Raw genomic sequence first — 18,809 nt, 5'->3', positions numbered from 1 at the left:
AGCATTACAATAGCATATGCTCAATAAACATGATCTTAATAGAACTGAGTATCAGGGATCTGTACAGGATTAATTTGAAAATATGAGTTGGATCTTGTACAGAAATACCAGATCAAAGGAAGAATTAATTAATGTGGACTGCACTGGTGAAAAAGTGGTCTTGTGGAATAGTGACTGAGTTGGCCTTTGCATAAATACTAGAATTTGAAAAACAGGAGGGGCTGGGAAGGTGGCTCAGTGGTAGAGCGCTTGCCTTGCATGCCTGAGGCTCTGGGTTCGATTCCTCAGTACCACATAAGCAAAAAGAAAAAAGCCAGAAGTGGCGCTGTGGCTCAAATGGTAGAGCGCTAGCCTTGAGCTGAAGAGCTGAGGGACAGCGCCCAGGCCCAGAGTTCAGGCCCCACAACTGGACCCCTCCCCCAAAAAAAGAAAAACAGGAAAAAATTTAACAGGTTATAAACAGAAAATAATGCCATATGGCAAATTTGAGAATAGATTCAATGTTTCATGAAATAATACTAGGTAAAGTTCAAAATGATAAGTATTCTTTGTCATTATCTTTTGAGGATGGTGGCTGGATTTGAAGGGTGGACTCCATAATATTGCAAAATCAATTAATAACATTTCTCTTAACACAGATAAGAAGAGGGTTAGTTGGATGGAAATTGCAATCCAAGGAAAAGGAGCTGAGAAATATGGCTGCAAGAAAACTTTCAAACTTTTCTGTGACAATGAATCTGAGTGTAATTCTGTCTTGAAATCATTAACTTGGTATTTTATTCTTTATCTTGTCAATAGTGTGTATTCATTTATTTAAAGCATATTATCATTGTTATATGGAATATTACTAACTGAAGGTAAATTACTATTACTTTTTCTGTATACATTATACAATACATGATTAGAATATAAAATAATTGTGATATCAATAATATCGATTGAATAAATATCCATTAACTAAAGATTTAAAGCACACAGTCCCAAGTTTAAGTTTGAAAGTCAATTTGCCATGACAAGCTTTGTGTATTGAAAAATAACATATTCAACTATCACAAATAACCTTTGAAGTTAATTGTGATAGTGATACATTTTTATCATAGAATTTATTAATTCTGTGCATGGCAAATAATTCATTTTCCTGATGAAAATTTCAAATGTAAAACTTTTTTTTTTTTTTTTTGGTCTGGTCATGGGGCCTGAACTCTGGGCCTGGGCGCTGTCCCTTAGCTCTTCAGCTCAAGGCTAGCGCTCTACCACTTGAGCCACAGCGCCACTTCCGGCTTTTTTCTTTTTGCTTATGTGGTGCTGAGGAATCGAACCCAGGGCCTCAGGCATGCAAGGCAAGCGCTCTACCACTGAGCCACCTTCCCAGCTCCTCAAATGTAAAACTTTTAACTTTGATGAGATAAAGAAGAATGAATTACAAATAGCATTCAATAAATAATGAATTCAGGCTGGGCATTGGTGACTCAGGTCTGTAATCCTAACTTCTCACAGGGCTGAGATCTGAGGATTGTGGTTCAAAACCCTGGCAAGCAAGACTGTGAAACTTCTATCTCCAATAAACCACCAGAAAACCAGAAGTGGTGCTGAGGCTCAAGTGATGGAGCACTTGCCTTGAGCTGAAGAGCTGAGGAACAGTACCCAGGCCCAGAGTTCAAGCCCCACCACCAAAATAAAAGAATTCAGTAAAATTATTTTGCACAATTGATCACTAAGATACATGTTTGTGTGTATATTTTATGTTCATTTACAGTGAACACCTATAGGTAAGATGACTTGTTTTCTGTACCTTTTTGGCTATTAGTATACAAACATAAAGTGAGATGCAAATGCATAGAGGACAGAAGAATAACTAATATAGAATATACATTGTCTAGGGGAATGTATAGAAGGTATATTCTCTAAAGTAAGGTTTGGAAGCATACAATAACTATAGTGTGAACTGTTAATAGGTAATGCAGATTATGATTCATATATATAGAGACTATCACTAAGAGCTCTTTACTTTAAACATGAAAAATATAGGGGAAAATACAAGATGTCCTAATAAGTAAATAACTTTAAATGTAAAAAATACAAGGAAAAATACAAGGTGTCCTAAGAGGCACCATAAATTCATGTTATTACCACATACACATTCTAGTGCATGTATCAATTTATTTGATGAAAATATATTAGCAACAAACTAGGTTTCTAAATAAATAATCCTTTCATCAGCCCCTGATTTCTGCCATACTAATAATGCTTGGTGAATCATCAAAGGGAGTAAATTATTCATTATAAATTTCAAAGAGGAGCTTCCATTGACAAAGCTCTGTTACTGGTCCTCTTTAGAGCCAACATCAATATAACTCACAGCAATCTCAAATATTGTGATAAAATGGAAGGTGAAAGGTAATCACTTTTGATAGGTTGCTAGAACCAACTGAGTCTCAGGAGCTCTACCCTAGTTGCAATGTATATAGAAATTTTAACTGCTCTTCTAAATAATACTAAGAAAGAAAAAGATGAATCTAAAGTTTGCGTTCATATGTCAGTCCAGGCTTTTAAAATCCAAAGCCTTTATTCTGTCCAGATGAAGCATCTGGAATGTTTTCTTTAATAATAGTCTTAAACATGGTCATAAATAATATATACTTAGGACACTAATGAAATCAGATGAAATGCACTTGAAATATTTTATTATGTTAAGGTCTATTTCTTACTGAAGAATGATAGTACTAACATCCTTATTCTTATCCATATAGATCATTAAAAATAAACATAGTGAAACTGTACTGCTTCATAAAAATGTCATGTTTATGGAATATATATCTCTACCCTATGCAAAGAGTTAAAACTGTGCTGAGTGGGTTTTAAAACAAGAATGCTCTAGGGGAAAAAAACATTACTGGTCAGCTATTTTCCCATTTTAGTTGAAAGTAAATGCCATGCATTTATAATTGAAGGGAAGGAAGAAAACATTCAAATAAACTGGCATTATCCTTTTATTTTCTAATTCTATTACTGAGAAGTAATCATTTTCCTCACTTTTTAGCCACAACAACCCTTAGCTGCCAGAGTTCGCTCTAGAGTTAGAGTGTAACAAAGTAGGGCTCTGTCTCCTCCATTTAGCCATCCTTTTCTTGAATAATCATACTGGATTTGGATAACCATGATTTTGTTAAGTGAATTAGTCACTTTCCCATTTTAATAAATGAATATAAAAAATCCTCTCATTGTGGAATGCCTCCAGTTTTCTTAGTCATGATCCAATGTCCAATGTCCAATGACTATTTTAAGATTAATATTAAACATATTTTATGTGATTTCAAGCAGAATTGTCTGTTTGTCCAAGTAAGTGCATAACAATGCTACAAATGGATTCAATATCTACTACATACTTAGTATATGCTGGTCCTCAGGTAACTTTTGAAAGTTATCAAATTTAATCTCAATTGCTATTCTATGAGATAAGTAATTCTAATTCTTATAGACTGAGAGCATGAGGAAAAGGACTAGATAATTAGCCTAGCATTAATTCTAGGGGCTCTTAAAGCCTGGTTTGGCGTTGAGATTTATGTAAAGCTGGACAGAGGAATTTGAAAAAGAAAAGAAATTCTTAAACATCATCATGATCTCCTCAAAATGAAGCACCCAGTAGGAAATTACAAAAAAAGTGAAGCCCTCCGGGGTGGGGGAAGAGGGTGACAAAATATGGTCAATGTTTAATTTGAATGACATACAAAACTGCAGCCACATTTTGTTCTTATTTTATAAGCCTAATATATTTTAGCCACCAAAAAATTCATTTGACAAACAAGGTTCAAAAGACAAAGACCATAAGTGTTTAACATAATTGCCTTAGCAGTTAGTGCAAACAGGCCAGATCTCTACTAAAACAGTATGTATTTTGCTGTTAAAACCTGTGGGCAAGAATAACAATAAGGCTATCTGCAGGTAGGTGTTAACGAGGTTATTTGGGCAGATGGGGTGTCAACAGGCATAGTTATAAAATAATGGACTTGGTTTTCTGTGTTATGGTAGGGCACAGTCTGAGATAATACATTAAGAATAAAAATCAAATAAACACAAATAAAAATAAATCAAATAAAAATCAGAAACACAAAAGAAAAGTAAAACGAGTGATTTTGTTTTTCAGGATAGAGATCAAGTAGACAACCATTTGAAGAACTAAATGTAGACAATAAGCATTGGAGAGGAAGCTCTCATTATGAAGCTTTTCAACTCCAGTGCCCTTGTGATTAAAGTCAGAAATTCTGCACTTTATTTTGACTGAAGATACCAAAATTGTACAAATGTATGTATTACCCCTCTCAAGATACTAAACATATAACCAATGGAACCAAAATATTTTTTTAAAAGCATATAGAATTTAAGATGACAATTTTCAGGTAGAGATGATGTAAGCAGGTACAATTACTGCCCAGTTACATTGAACTGGAAGGACATAATAAATATAATATTAAAGTGTACATAAAAATATTGATGTTCCACAATGTAATACTAGATACACTATTTAGAGAATACCTAATATCTGATGATACCCAAATCTCCAGAAAAAGTGGGAACGTTCACCAATTTTTAATGCTCTTTTAAATTGCATTTCGCATTAATATTCTTTAAGGTTAAATTTATACCTACGTATAATGTTTACCTGAAATGTATCTTCCTTTAAAACTATATAAAGAACACTTAGAAAACCAATTATATTAGCCAGTTGTGTAAATGTAGCTTATACTAGTTTAAATAAAATTATCAGTTTATAATTTTGCTATTTCTTTTAAAAATTATTTAAAGAAAGTTCAAGAAGGTCAAAGACTTTAGGATTAAAATGAGCAGGATCCCAAAATGTATTATTTCAGAAACTTATAAAACTTGCATATGCAAAATTTATTACCAATAGTCTAAATTTACTGATTCCATTCTTTATTCAGCTACTTTTGCCTATGACTATGAGTTTTTTAATATCAGTGAACACCTAGGAAAAATTTATATTTACCATAAATAATGGCATTATGTATTAATTGAACATAATTTTATTGAAAAATTACCTGTTTTGAAAACTATATTATGGAATTCATTATTTATTTCAAGAATTTTGCATTGTATTCTATCATTTCTTTCCTTTTTATTTTTTGTTGGTTGTGGGGCCTGAACTATGGGCCTGGGTGCTGTCCCTCAGTTCTTCAGCTCAAGTCTGTCACTCTACCACTTGAGCCACAGCACCACTTCTGGCTTTTTCTGTTTAGGTGGTGCTGAGGAATAGAACCCAAGCCCTCATGCATGCAAGGCAAGCACTCTACTACTGAGCCACCTTCCCAGCCCCTCTATCATTTCTAATTAGGAAATACATACTGGAAGTAAAAAGTAAATGTTGAGAATCTACTTTGGAAAACTTGTAGTAAGACTAAGTAAATTCATTAGTTCACAAGTGAACAAGTAAAAATTATATCAAAGTACATAAATTTTAGAATGTTTTGAATAATATAGGTAGGAACCATGCTAAACAAAAATGTAAAACTGTTCTGCCTATAAATTTGTGGACACTTCATGATTACTATTAATTTCCAGTACTAACCAGTACCAAAACAATTTTCAGTGAATATTATCGTTCAAAGAGACAAGTTAAATTGTAATGGTAGAATGCGTGTATGCATGTGCACACACACACACACACACACACACACACACACACACACACACGCACAACCTATTTATATGACAATTTTCAAATCAAGAAGCCGAGAAGCAGCAATTTTTCCTACAACACTGGATTAATCTATAATCTCTATGCATTTATTTTCTCCATATATTATTAGCATCTAACTCCTCCTAAAAGTAAAAAAAAAAGTGTATTGGTGCGACTGTCTTAATATATATATCAAGTGGTTTTTAATGTGATCAAGTAACAGAAACTGACTGCATATTTGATGATACATAATTGAATTGAGAACACAAGAGGTGACAGAAAACCAACCAATTGCATCTACATCTTAACATTAGCCATCAGTTGATTGTGGGCTCCAATGGCCTGTACCTGGTTATAGAAAAATCACAGGTAATCTGTTTGGAGGGGTTGGGTCATGGCTTGTGCTTAGCAGTTGGCTTTCTAATTGCCCCCATATAACTTACTGCAAATGTGTTGTGAGGATGCTCATCACCAGAAGAGTGGCCACACACACATAATTTTGATTCTGGAAGCAATTCCTAGGTTAAACAAAGAGAATCAGGAGTTGGCTTTTTTTCCCCCCAGTCTTAAGACTTATACTAATAATCTACGTTATCACCTTAAAAAATTAATTTTGGGGATCGCTATTTTGTAAGGTTCAACACAAAGGAGACTGCTCCAGTTTTGTCACACAGTATATACTGCATAGATTTTTATGAAATAGGAATAATTGGACTGTTATGAATTTGAATACTGGAATCATAATGAATTAACAAATGACTAAAAACTGCCCTGCTTCTTTTTGATGGTGCTATCTTGTGACTTCCAACTTCTAAACTAGAATTAAGGACAATATTCATAAATCTTTCTATAGAGTTAAATGGCACTGCAATTTTTAGAATATGGTATTCTGTTTGTCTTTTAAACTCAGTCATCTCCACCAAATTTGGAAAAAGCTTACCTCTGGGTTGCAATCCATTATATCTGTACCAATGAACACAAATGCTACTACACTATGAAATGTAAGAACAATTATAACAAGCTCTTTACCAAACTCTCTTGGCTGTGCATTGCTATATCACATTTACTGCCACTAAAACAGATCTAAGAATATGGAGCTACACTCCATCATATTAGTGAAAACCTGTTGAATTTTGCCATTTACATCGAAATCTACTCTATATACTCAAACATATAGTTTGCATTTTTATCTCTAACAGCGGAGTGATTATTTATTGATAAATGACATGGAATGTCATTTTTCACCTAAGTAGCATTAGACATTTCAAAGATTTTTGTCTGAAGGGCAAAAGGATTACAATGCATTTGAATAGACCATGTGACAGCACATCCTTAGAGTTCAAGTATGATATGAAAGGATGATCCCCATTCATAAGGCACACAGGGGAAATTATAACTATACTAGGAAAGAAGAAAAGCAAGGAGGGACGTGGTAAGGGTGTCAGGGAGTATTTGTAGTGGTTTGATGCATGTAAATATTACATCTTATAAATAATTCTTTTCAAATATATCTCTGAAGTTCAGAGGCTCTGTTTAAGAACTGGATTGTATATGCTTTACATGACTGTATGCCGCTTTCTTCAAGCTTAGAGAAACATTAATTCAGACAGGAGAAATGGCTTCCAAAATATCCCTTGCCTTCTGTTTCTTATGAAGAAGCATGTCACCTGATGCTGGCAGATGAGGACTGGAGGGAAAATGTTCAAGTTGTATTTTACTGTCAGAATCCAACAAACACATTTTCATCTAAATTATTTTGTCAACAGCCTTGTGGTACCCTTGCTAACCTTATTTGGCATCAGTGCATAATTAGATACACAGGGGTGTGACTCCAATTGAAGGTGTTGGCATTGTAGCACTCTGTGAAAATATTAACTATGAGGTTAACTCCAATTTTCTCTTCTTTAATTAAATGCACATGGTACTAATGAGGTAACCTACTGTTCCTTGATAGCACTAATTAGCTAAGAGGAGAGTACACTCTCACACTGCAATTTAAACCTAAAAATAAGGTTGAAATATGCTAATTGCAGGCAATTTAAAACAGTACAAGTTGAAGAACTAGTCATAATAAGAGAAACTGACTGCTTTACAGCTAGGCAGCTGTAACTTTGGTTAAAATCAAAACAAGCCACACAATTTTTGGACTGCTATTTAACAAGGTCATAGTATCCTTAAGAAGGAGATGCTGCTCCATACGGTAACAAGGGAACAATAAACCAGACCACCACCAACAACAAATTTAAAAACCTCAGGGACAGATGTTCACCAACAGAAAACCAAAATGAACTTCAAAGGTGCTCAGACACTATTTACATTTAATATTGAAAATGAAGTTCTGTAAATAAGAAGCATCACCGTACCCTCTTTCAGGAACATTCAAGTTGAATACAATATTCAAATCTGTGTCTCAGAAATGAACTAAACATTCTGAGATGTTGAGGATTTGCATTCTCAGTTAGGGTCAGGAAGGGGGAATACAGACAGAGGAAGTCCCCTCTCTTGAGATTTTTATGTGATTAAAAACATACAAAAATGTACGACAACATAAAAGGGTATAAATGCTGTTCATAGGTGCCCGGGCATCAGAAGGAGTTCATTAGAAGGAAGATTTCACAAGATTTCTTATGCAGTTTTGGAGCTCTGTGATGAAAATATACTGAGGCTTCAGTGTGAGAATATTGCCTATTCTTAGCCCAACTGACTTAGAATCATAATTCACTAAATCCAAGGATAACTGAAAGGCAGAATCTTCTTTGTTTCCTTAAACATGTCCCAAATGTCATTTTAACTGACAAATAGGGAGCTCTTGGTGATATAAATCAAGAGTCTGAAGGAACTCTAATGCATCTAAATAGAGACTATCATATACATTGATTGATTGGTACAAAAACTATTTCTTCAATTTCTGATACTCTAAAGCACATGTTTGTTGTTTAGTTTTTTTTTTGAGTAGCAACTTTGATTATACAAATACTTATGCCAACTCATTCGATCACCATAAGATAAATAAAGTACATTAAACCACCAAATTAGTCTACCATTATAGGAATGAGAAGTTGCATGCAACTTCTTAAGTATCACAATTAAAAACTCAAAAGAGTTAAAGAAGCACTAACAATAAAGAGAAAGAAAGCACAATTTGTGAGAAGGTCAAGGGGGTCTTAAGTTTACTGAAGAAGAATAACAGAAAAGCAAAGGCTATAAAATAACTCTCAGCAGACAACTCCTGGAGTTAAAAGTGTGCGAAAATACACTGAACAACCATTAGCCAGTCATCGAATCTGCCAACAGGTTACGTTAAGAAACTGCTTTGAGAAATCCATGCAGTTTCTTCCTTACAACTGCCATAATGCTCCTACAACATGCAGAGACAGAATCTTGGCAAGAGAGGCTCACAAACCCCTGACCAGCCAGGCTTTACCACAGCCATGGAGCTGCCGGTTTCTAAAGGAGCAGAAAGATGAATGTAATCAGACAGTCACTTAGAAATGAGTCTCCTGGAGGCAACCTGACATAGTCCAACAAATCACATGAAGACCAATTCAAATGGATGTTTTAAGTGTTTGCATCTGTTTCAAATAAGTACCAAGGAACCTTCCAACAGTGAAAAGGCCAGGACAATGTACTGGAATGAGCTTTCAACAGTAAGTTCAGAAAGAATCTGTTCTTCCATTAAATATGGACCACTATAATTTTCCATTAAAATAAGAAAGAGTAAGTCATTTAATGTTCAAAATAAACATTTTGGCTCTGGAGACAGTCTGCCGGGGTTCAGATCCCGTCTCAACAGTAACTAGTTGTGTGACCTTGACCAAGATACGTAGCTTTACTTGGCTCCCTCTCCTTTTTTCCCTTTCCTTCTCTTCCTTTCTCCTTCCCTCTCTTCTTTTCTCCCTCTCCCTACCTTCTACCCATCTTCATCTCCTCAACCAATGTCCTGCAGTGTAGCCCAGGATGAACTAATGATTTTCCTGTTCATAGGCCTGCTGTACTTTACCTTGACTCTGCCTTCCCTACCCGAGAATGTTATAATAGGAATTATTACATACTATTATTTTGTTGTATTTATTTATTTTTTGTCGGTCGTGGGGCCTGAACTCTGGGCCTTGGCGCTGCCCCTCAGCTCTTCAGCTCAAAGCTAATGCTCTACCACTTGAGCCACAGCGCCACTTCCGGCTTTTTCTGCTTATGTTGTGCTGAGGAATCGAACCAGGGCTTCATGCATGCAAGGCAAGCACTCTATCATTGAGCTAACTTCCCAGCCCCCATACTATTATATATATATATATATATATATATATATATATGATTATTACATACTATTATAAAATACTAAACAGTGCTGGTGCAATTAGCACTATTTATTAGCCATGTGCTTAATATATATTAGCTATTATCATTGATTCAGAGTGACGTTCAACTTTTTAAAAATAAATAGTGAAGTTGTACTGTATATTATCTACTTGAAAGGATGCAGAAACTCCCCTCATGTACTCTGTAGTCTAACACTTATCTGTATTGAGGTTGGCTAGAGAGGTGCTCAATCTTTTATGTATTTAAGAAAATTGAGTGCAACAAAATGGTGAGACAAAGAACTGATGCAGCAGCGATATACACAAGACAATATATTGGAAATGATCTGTACAACTTGGGGGTAGGTTGGGTTGGGGGAAGGGAAAGTAGGAGAAAAATGAGGGAAGGGGTAACAAGTTTGACAAGAAATGTACTTATTACCTTACTCATGTAACTGTAACCCCCTCTGCATATCACCTTGACAATTAAAAAATGTGTGTCACACTATTTGAGGTCTTACACTATTATGAATGGGTGCACACTGGGCTCTATACTGAAAATGAAAAAAAAATTAAAGAAAAATTTAGAAGGCAGGACACCTTTGCATGGTATGAAATGAAACTTTAAAACAATAACAAAAATATCTGATTCATCTCTGTAGCTACTTTGCTTGTTGGTAGATTGCCAGGATTTGGGTTATTCATCATATATGATGGGAATTGTCACAACAGCACTGAGGCCAGTGGGTTTTACCAGGGATAGACTAAATGACTTTCCACAATCACACTACTTTATTCTTCCCCAGCCCACTTTTGAAAACCAGATGAAAACTTCCCAGTTCTAAACAAAGACAAGTGCCTCAAGAATATCAGTTTTGAGGATGACATCAGCAAAGTGGGTCAGAGTACTTGATACACCTTTGAAGCTCATACAAAAGAAGCAGGGACCCTGGTAGGGTTATACACATCTGTGATCCTAGCTACTCTGGAATCAAGAGACAGGAGCATTGCAGTTCAAGGTCAATGCAGGCGAAAGTTGGCAAAAGTTAGCAAAAGACCCTATTTGAAACTTTCTCTCTCTCTCTCTCTCTCTCTCTCTCTCTCTCTCTCTCTCTCTCTCTCTCTCTCTCTCTCTCTCTCTGTATCTCTGTCTCTGTCTCTCCTCTCTCTCTCTCTCTCTCTCTCTCTCTCTCTCTCTCTCTCTTCTCTCTCTCTCTCTCATATACACACACACAAGCTGGAATCATATACCCCAGAAACACTGAGCAGCACTCATTTGAACACATCCCTGACGAATTTATCTTCTTCATTTAGAGGAGGTAGTCTTGCCTTACTTCCTGTGTGACACAGATAGACTACAAAACTCTTACAATATGAAGAAAACATGGTGTAGCTATTAAAGAAACATTTTTGGTGGAAAAGGAAGTCTGGGTATTTAAAAATTATTTGTCAAAAGACATGCATTTATTATATATCCTATATTCTACAGTATATAATACTATAGTCAATCAACACCTTCATGACTGTTAAGTGCTACAAACATTTTATTTCCATGGGGAAATAAAATGAATGAAAATTGTCTCTGTGTCTATGGGATAGTGAACAAACCTTGCACACTATGGTACAACAAAATATGTATCATTTTCAGGTGCAGGAACTTGGGGCTCTTTTATTTTGTTTGATTGGTTAATTATGTCATCAATAAATTTAGAAATTTGGTAAAAATCTTCTGACATAGTCTTCTCAGAAAAAAAAGTAGTTGCAGACAGTAAAAAAGTGCAGAGGGAATTTAAAAGAAAATCCATATACTGAGATTCAGTTTTCAAATTATTTTAAAAGCTACATTTGTAAAATATTAATAAGTGTGTTTCCTTATTAATACATTAAGTAAAATGAAATAGTGGCAGGCTTAAGAACCACTATAATTTTGAAGTAGTAACTAGCATAAAATATTTCTAGATGTTTTTGTCAATGTCATGAGAGAAAATTATCTGGGATTTCTATTTGTGACAGACTCTTAGACACTGCAAATCCTGCTGTGGTTTGTGGCCTCCATTCATAATACAAAAAATACTAAATTCTGATTAGTGTGTAAAAATAAATATAGTTTCTTCTCCATTTAAATTCACTGAGCTCTCAAATTCTAGATCTGAATTGGAAGCTGAGATTCTGTGTGCATGCGTCCATGTGTGAATGTATGTGTGTGCATGCATATGCATGTGTGTGTGTGTATGTGTGTGTGTGTGTGTGTGTGTGTGTGTGTGTGTGTGTGTGTGTGTGTGTGTAAGAGAGACACAGAGAGGGAGAATACTGAAGAAGTCAAAAGAACACTTTGACTATATTAAATGAGGAATAAGGTTAGTCATAGGGATTTATAATTTGACCAATAGAAGTGAGAAGAAAAGGAGTTTAGGATTGTTTCCAGGAAATGTGATGAGTTTGGTTCAGTAGGAATGCAGAAGAACTGGGGAAAACTGATGAGAGATAAAGCTGGAAAGACTGCAGTTATGAAGAGTTCTATACCCTAGACAAAGAGAATCTCTGTGAAGTCCACTGATGTAAATGGGAGGTACAGCTCTTTCTAAAGAAGATAAGGAAAAAAGCATGAGGGTGTGAATTTGATTGCACTGACTGACAGCTTAAGCTGTGAAAAATTCACCAGCCAATGACTTACAGCAGGGGCAAAGCAATGGCAGTAAAGTGAGAAAGAGAAGGGCTCTCTTTTTGAAGATGCCAATATTCAGGAATTTGAAGATTGAGTGACCCAGTGAAGAGTGATGAATAGGGAACAGGAAAAGTAGGCTGGGATAACCCTAGCAAGATAAGACAGTACAAAGGAAATACTTAAGAACGGTGAGAAATTTGCTTTATTTGGAACCCAAAACTTAGATGTGACAGCACAACACTTAGGCAAACATTTCTATCAGTCCCTTGAATATAAGCCTTAAGTTTAGAAGCAAGACAAGACCTAGAGATACCTGGGAATCACCTTCCTCTACAGTGGTAACACCACAATGAGCAGGTAAGTTCTGACCGTGTGATTGTTTAAAGAAGTTCTAAACTTGTGCAAGCGTTTGCCCTCTCCTGGGTCTCTTTCTGGGTGCTGGGATGTCTTTCTAAATTTCTAATTTAATGAGTTTAAATTTAAATAATTTAAATAATTGAACTTCAGTAGAGGACAGATTTTTTTTAATTTATTTGTAAATATACACCCCTAGTGATAATGTACAAGCAGAGGTTAGCAATGCTGATTAAAAAAAAAAAAGAAATGTTGAACTAGAAAAATTAAAAACAGATGCGAAGACAAATGAGGCTAACCATGGTGTCATAAGTCTCAGATGTCTCCACATAGTCCAGAAGCCGGGGAGCTGATCACAGATCCTATTTCAGTGACAGTCAACAGACCTGTTTGAGAAGGCTAAAGAGAAGAGCAGCTAAACCGAACCTTAATAAAGAAGAAATGGAAGTAGAAGTATATACATTCATGTTCAGTGTTTAACAAGGAAAGAAAAGCAGCCAGCTAAGTTGGATGGTAGAAATCTAATGTAGACCTATAATCTAGTTTCCACTGATAATTTTCTTTTTAAAGATAGGAAAATCTCACTTTCTGAGACAGGAGGTGAATTCAAGGAGTGTAAAGGGTGTGAGGTCAGAATATTAAGGGCAGAATGAAAGCTGAAACCAGTTTTTGGAGGAGGTAAAGTAAGGATGCAGAAACAAGTGAAACATTGCCAAATAGGAATGGAGGTGGAGCTAAAGCCAGATGCACCACACTGCCTGACAATGTGACTTTCTGCAAGAATATCCAATCATTTCCTTGGGAATAGTAGTTAAAAAAAACAGTTTTGACAACAGAAGTGTGAAAGGTGAATGGGTCAGAGAAGTTAATACAGACTAGTATGTGTCCCTAATGTTACATTCAGTTACAGGGTTCAGCTACATCAGAGAGATGTCTAAGTGGATGAAGGTGGCAGTCAAGAGCAGGTAGCAACAACATGAGGGAATAGTGCTAAGACACAGATGGGAATTCCTTAGGATTTTCAAGAATAAGTCCACATTTATTGATAACACTGTGAAGTAGCCAATTTTTGAAAAGTTGTAATTGTCATGCTTGCTTTCTTCAATAATTAATAATTAATTTTTTAAAACAGTGTATTTTCTTTTACATGGTAAATACAACCCAACCTACTTACCTTCATAGGTTAAAAACAATCATAACATAAAATACAAACTTACAATATTCCTAAAATAAGAAATTCATTTTAAAATGAGATTACTTTTAAGATTTAAAAAGATACATTTTACTCAAACCCTGATTTCTGGAGTTGTAACCTCTTTGGGCAACTACTTAATAATAATAAAAAGATAGAATCATTAAAAATGTTGAGAAATTAATAAAGATGAAAAAATACAATGGTGTCAAATCACCTCTTTCACCCTGTTTTTAGTCAAGCCCCTTCTTATTCACTTTAGAAAACTGCCATCATAACTGGCACTAATTGGCACCCTTGTTAGAAATCTCAGCAGAGAAGCCCAGAATAGAAAGGATATGGACACCTTTCACCCTGAGAGCCTGGCTGTCTCCACAGGTAAGGCTAAAATCAAGTAGGGGCAGGTGACCTGGCTGCTGTTTTGGAAGAAGATAAGGCCTGCACCTGTTCACTAAGCACATAGGCAGCACTGAACCTCAGGGGAAGTTAATCAAGTGACTTTCTTGTTCCCAAAGTCACTGAAAAACAAAGATGCATGCCGTGCTTCCAACAAGTGTTGAAGGTTATTATTTTGGAGAGGAAGTGAAGACAGCGGTCAGTAGACACTTCCTCCATAAGTACTGATGGGCTCTTGCATGTTTGCTTATTGGTTGTATGTGTGTTTTCTTTGTTCAAAAGAACATTTTAAGGTCTTTGTAAAAGGAAAAGGAAGCTGAGTTTCTTATGTACATTTGGAAAGTAGAAGACCAAAAAAACCCAAATTATGGAATAGATAAAATGGACACACTGCCATTTCCTTTCTGCAAATATTACAAAATGACACTCACTAGGTTAAGAATCTAGAAACAAAGTCTAACTCCACAAGTATATATTTCCATATATATGGAAAGATGTGATAAGATAGGGAAAGATAAGCTACTAGAGATGGATCTTTAAGTGCCATAATACCCTGTACATGGCTTGTGCTATGGAAGCCCAGAGAAGGGAAACACATGGCAGACAGGAAATAGAAAAGCCTTTTTTAAAAGAGCAAGAATCAATGGATAGGTGAATGAGGATGAGATTAAAAGAGAGGAATACACGAAGGCTTGAAGGTGTTTGTCCCTTAGTGCATTCAGAGATTATTCAGACAATATAAGAGAGTCAGGGAATGGAGTCCTAATGAAAGGAGGGTAGCACAAATGAGCAGGAAAGCAGAGAACAGAAGGTGATCTTCAAGCTGATCTCCACAGAAGCCAGGTGTGGTGAAGTACTTCTGTAGTCCCAGTGACCTGGGAGGTGGAGACAGGGAGTTACAAGCTCAAGACTTGCCTAGGCAAAGTTATTGAGTCCCTATCTCAGAAAAAAATAAAAACAAACAGATTGGGATACAAGTCAAGTTATTTAGTGCTTGCCTAACACGTGTGAGATCTTGAGTTAAAATCCTTAGTACTATGAAAGGAACCATCACCATATAAAACTTACCCACTTCGATGTTAAACAAAATGGTGTTTATGGACTTCATATTTCTCATTGCTAAATGTAAGATGTATTATTTAATATATATCACCTGTCTTTTCTCTTTAAATATCAAGTGTTTAAGGTCAAAACATTAAAATACAAGGTAGAGTTCTCTGTGTAATACTGAAGAATCAACTAATGACAACACAAAATATTTTCATAAAATGTTTAGCATGTTGGTTTGAACTCTCTAGCCCTTCTTTTGTTATTCTATGAATCAGATGTCAGTTTTGCCCAGGCTAGTGTGACTATGATCTTCCTACACGCTTGCCACAAAGCTGAGATGACAGGTGTATACTACCACCACGCCATCTTTTATCATTGGTTGAAGGTGTTTCATAATCTTTTACCCTCCCTGTACTCAAACCACAATCCTTCCAGTGTTAGCCCCCTGAATGGCATGGATGTCAGACATAAGACTTTATCACTGGCCCATACAAAACTCTTTAGATTATACATAACTACATTGATTATATGAAGTCCTCTTTCTTTACATAAATTGTATTCTTTATTATTCTTCAACGAATTCCTTATGTGCATTAGTAAATTGTTGTATACTTAAAAGTCAGGTCTTAAAAAACTGTTTTTGCGACATACTAAAATTTAACTTATTTGAAATGTATGACTCTTAGAGGTAAAAGGATAAGCTTAAATTTTATGTTACCAAGCAAAAAGTAAGAGTCACTTTTAAACAGCATAGTACATATTTATTTTTGAGAATTTTTTGTGATAAACTAAGTTAGAAAAAACATAGAAAACAAATATTCTCAGCTCAGTTTGGTTTAGAAATGGAAATGAATATTTAAAATTAGAAGCTCATAAAAATGGAATGCTGGACTAGATTTAACTGGATACTGTCCCTTTCTTTGCTATTTGGGGCATTCAGAATATAATTTCACAGATGATATATTTTTCTTAATGTGATTTTTCAGACTGCATCTAATAGAAAATGCCTTGTTAGGATTAAGAGACATAGTGCAGATGTTAAACCACATTTGCATGCCATTATTTCTAAAACAAATGCCAGCATACAGAATCTATTGAAATGGCTTTCAGGATGACTGGAACACAGCATATTATATACTATGACTATTTCAAATCAAGAATCTGAGAACAAAATCAATCTTAGACTTTTCATCTTAATTCACTATTCAAGAATGTATGATCATAAGGTTTGAACCCAAGCACTTAGACACAATATTTTTAAAACACAAAACCCTTGCTTAATACAAATTTTCAAAAATGTAAATGGCCATAAAATGATATAAGTGGGTAGGGTTGGAAAAGATGGCGAAGAAGGTTAAAGGAGAGATATTATATATTTTTATACTAAAAAACTTACATATTAAGGTGAAACCCCATTGTAAAACTACTTAAAGATAATAATTTACTATGAAGAATAAAATATCACAGTGCTAGACAATTTATCATGAAATATTCAACTTGTTATTTGAAGGCTTTTTCTTCACAAAGCAATAAAAAGTATATTAAAATTCACTGAATTTTTCCTAGAGGAAGTCTTACTTTAGCTGGTCATCTTATAGAATCATACTAAGCATCAAACCAGAAGGAACTCTTGACTCAAAGGAGTTCTGAAGTGTATTTGTCACCAGCTTAAACAGAAATATAAGCAAGTGATGGCAATGAAGCATTCATGGCTTTTGTTCTGCCAGGCTTTGGGCCTTCACAGAGGTACTACCCCTCCCTGTCCTTAGAGACTAGACTGAAAAAACCCTTTATAATGATTACCTTTCAGTAAGCTTTTACAAGGAAATGTACCTTCAGGTTATGATCGGATTCACTGCTTAAAGTATGAAGATCTACTGTTCTAACTTTCAAATATCAAAAAAAAATCATCTGTATCATTCTATTACTTTTCCCAAATTCACTAAGTACAAGCATCTCCTTTGCTGTATGCTTTACTCCATAGGGGAAGAAATTTGGATTATGGTCACCCCTAGGAATGCATGAGGGCTCTGGAGAATGTGGTAGTTCCCCTTCTGATCCCTGCAGCGGTAGCAGCAGCAGCCCTTGGATCAGCTACTTTTCATCCGCTGTTAATCTCAGTGGCAGCTCTTTTTCTTGCCAATAATGGCAAATGATAGCTTCTTTAATGAGAAACAGAGACTACAAGTTGCACATACAGAAGTTTATATTCTTGGCATCTCTGATTATGATTTGGTGCTTATGAACTTCTTTCCTATCTTGAATTTGTTAAAAGGTTCAGAGGAACCTCAGACCAGTGTTTCAAAATATAGAACTCTTTCCAATATACAATCTTTTACCATTTGACATGAGTAGTCTCATAATGTTGTTTGGATTTGCTTTTCTTTTATGTCCAGAGATGTTGAACATTTCTTCATGTGTCTCTTGGCCGTTCCTATTTCCTCTTCAGAGAAGTCTCTCCTTAAGTCGTTATCCAACTTATTAATGGGGTAGTTGTTTCTTTGTGGATTTGTTTTTGAGGGACTTAATTTTTTGAGTTCTAAGTATATTTTAGCTATGAGGCACCTGTAGGTTGCATGGCCAGTGAAGATCTACCAATTTGTGGGCTATTGGTCTTGCTAGCTATGTCCTTTGCCATGCAGAAGCTCTGCAGTTTCATGCAATCCCATTTGTACAATCTTTCTTTGATTGGCTGTGTCTCTGAGTCTTTATTGAGAAAGTTTCAACCTGTGCCAAGGAGCTCTGATGTTTCTCCTATTTCTTCCTGTAATATTTTCAGGGTATCTGCTTTATGTCAAGGAAAACTCTAGTAGAGTTTCGTTACTGTCACTCACTTTTGTTTTTTCAAATCAAAAGATTAGTGAACACATTTTGGGTACACATATGTCTTCATTACTGAGAACTATGACATCACAAAGGTATTCCCAACAGATACCAAAAGAAAAGAACCAAAGGAGTTGGTATCATTCCATTGAGATTTTTTTCTTCTATTTCTTTTGTGATAATCCTGGGGCTTGAACTGAGGACCTGGGAGCTGTCTCTGAACTTTTTTGCTCAAGGCTAGCACTCTATCACTTGACCCCTAGATTCACTTCTGGCTGTTTTTGTGGTAGTTAATTGGAGAAAAGGATCTCACAGAATTTCCCACTTACACTGGGTTCA

The 18,809-nt window shown here is 35.5% G+C and overlaps 1 protein-coding gene across 5 annotated transcripts in view; it reads right to left on the bottom strand.

Annotated features, from left to right (window-relative positions):
• Nucleotides 1-18,809, bottom strand: part of Foxp2 (forkhead box P2) — a 513,305-nt gene that overhangs the window by 122,147 nt on the left and 372,349 nt on the right. For 3 of the 5 annotated variants that reach the window (XM_069996601.1, XM_069996600.1, XM_069996603.1), the window contains one exon: nt 6,139-6,213. The exons of the other annotated variants lie outside the window; for them this stretch is intronic. In XM_069996601.1, coding sequence (XP_069852702.1) covers nt 6,139-6,213 — 75 coding nt within the window. The remainder of the gene's footprint in view (nt 1-6,138; nt 6,214-18,809) is intronic. 5 annotated transcript variants of the gene reach the window in all.

The sequence above is a fragment of the Dipodomys merriami genome, unplaced genomic scaffold (genome assembly GCF_024711535.1).
Source record: "Dipodomys merriami isolate MVZ:Mamm:240054 unplaced genomic scaffold, mDipMer1.0.p SCAF_5, whole genome shotgun sequence".
Classification (NCBI taxonomy): Eukaryota; Metazoa; Chordata; class Mammalia; order Rodentia; family Heteromyidae; genus Dipodomys; species Dipodomys merriami.
The sequence above is the reverse complement of the archived record's forward strand: the minus strand, read 5'-3'. Positions and strand labels throughout refer to the sequence as shown.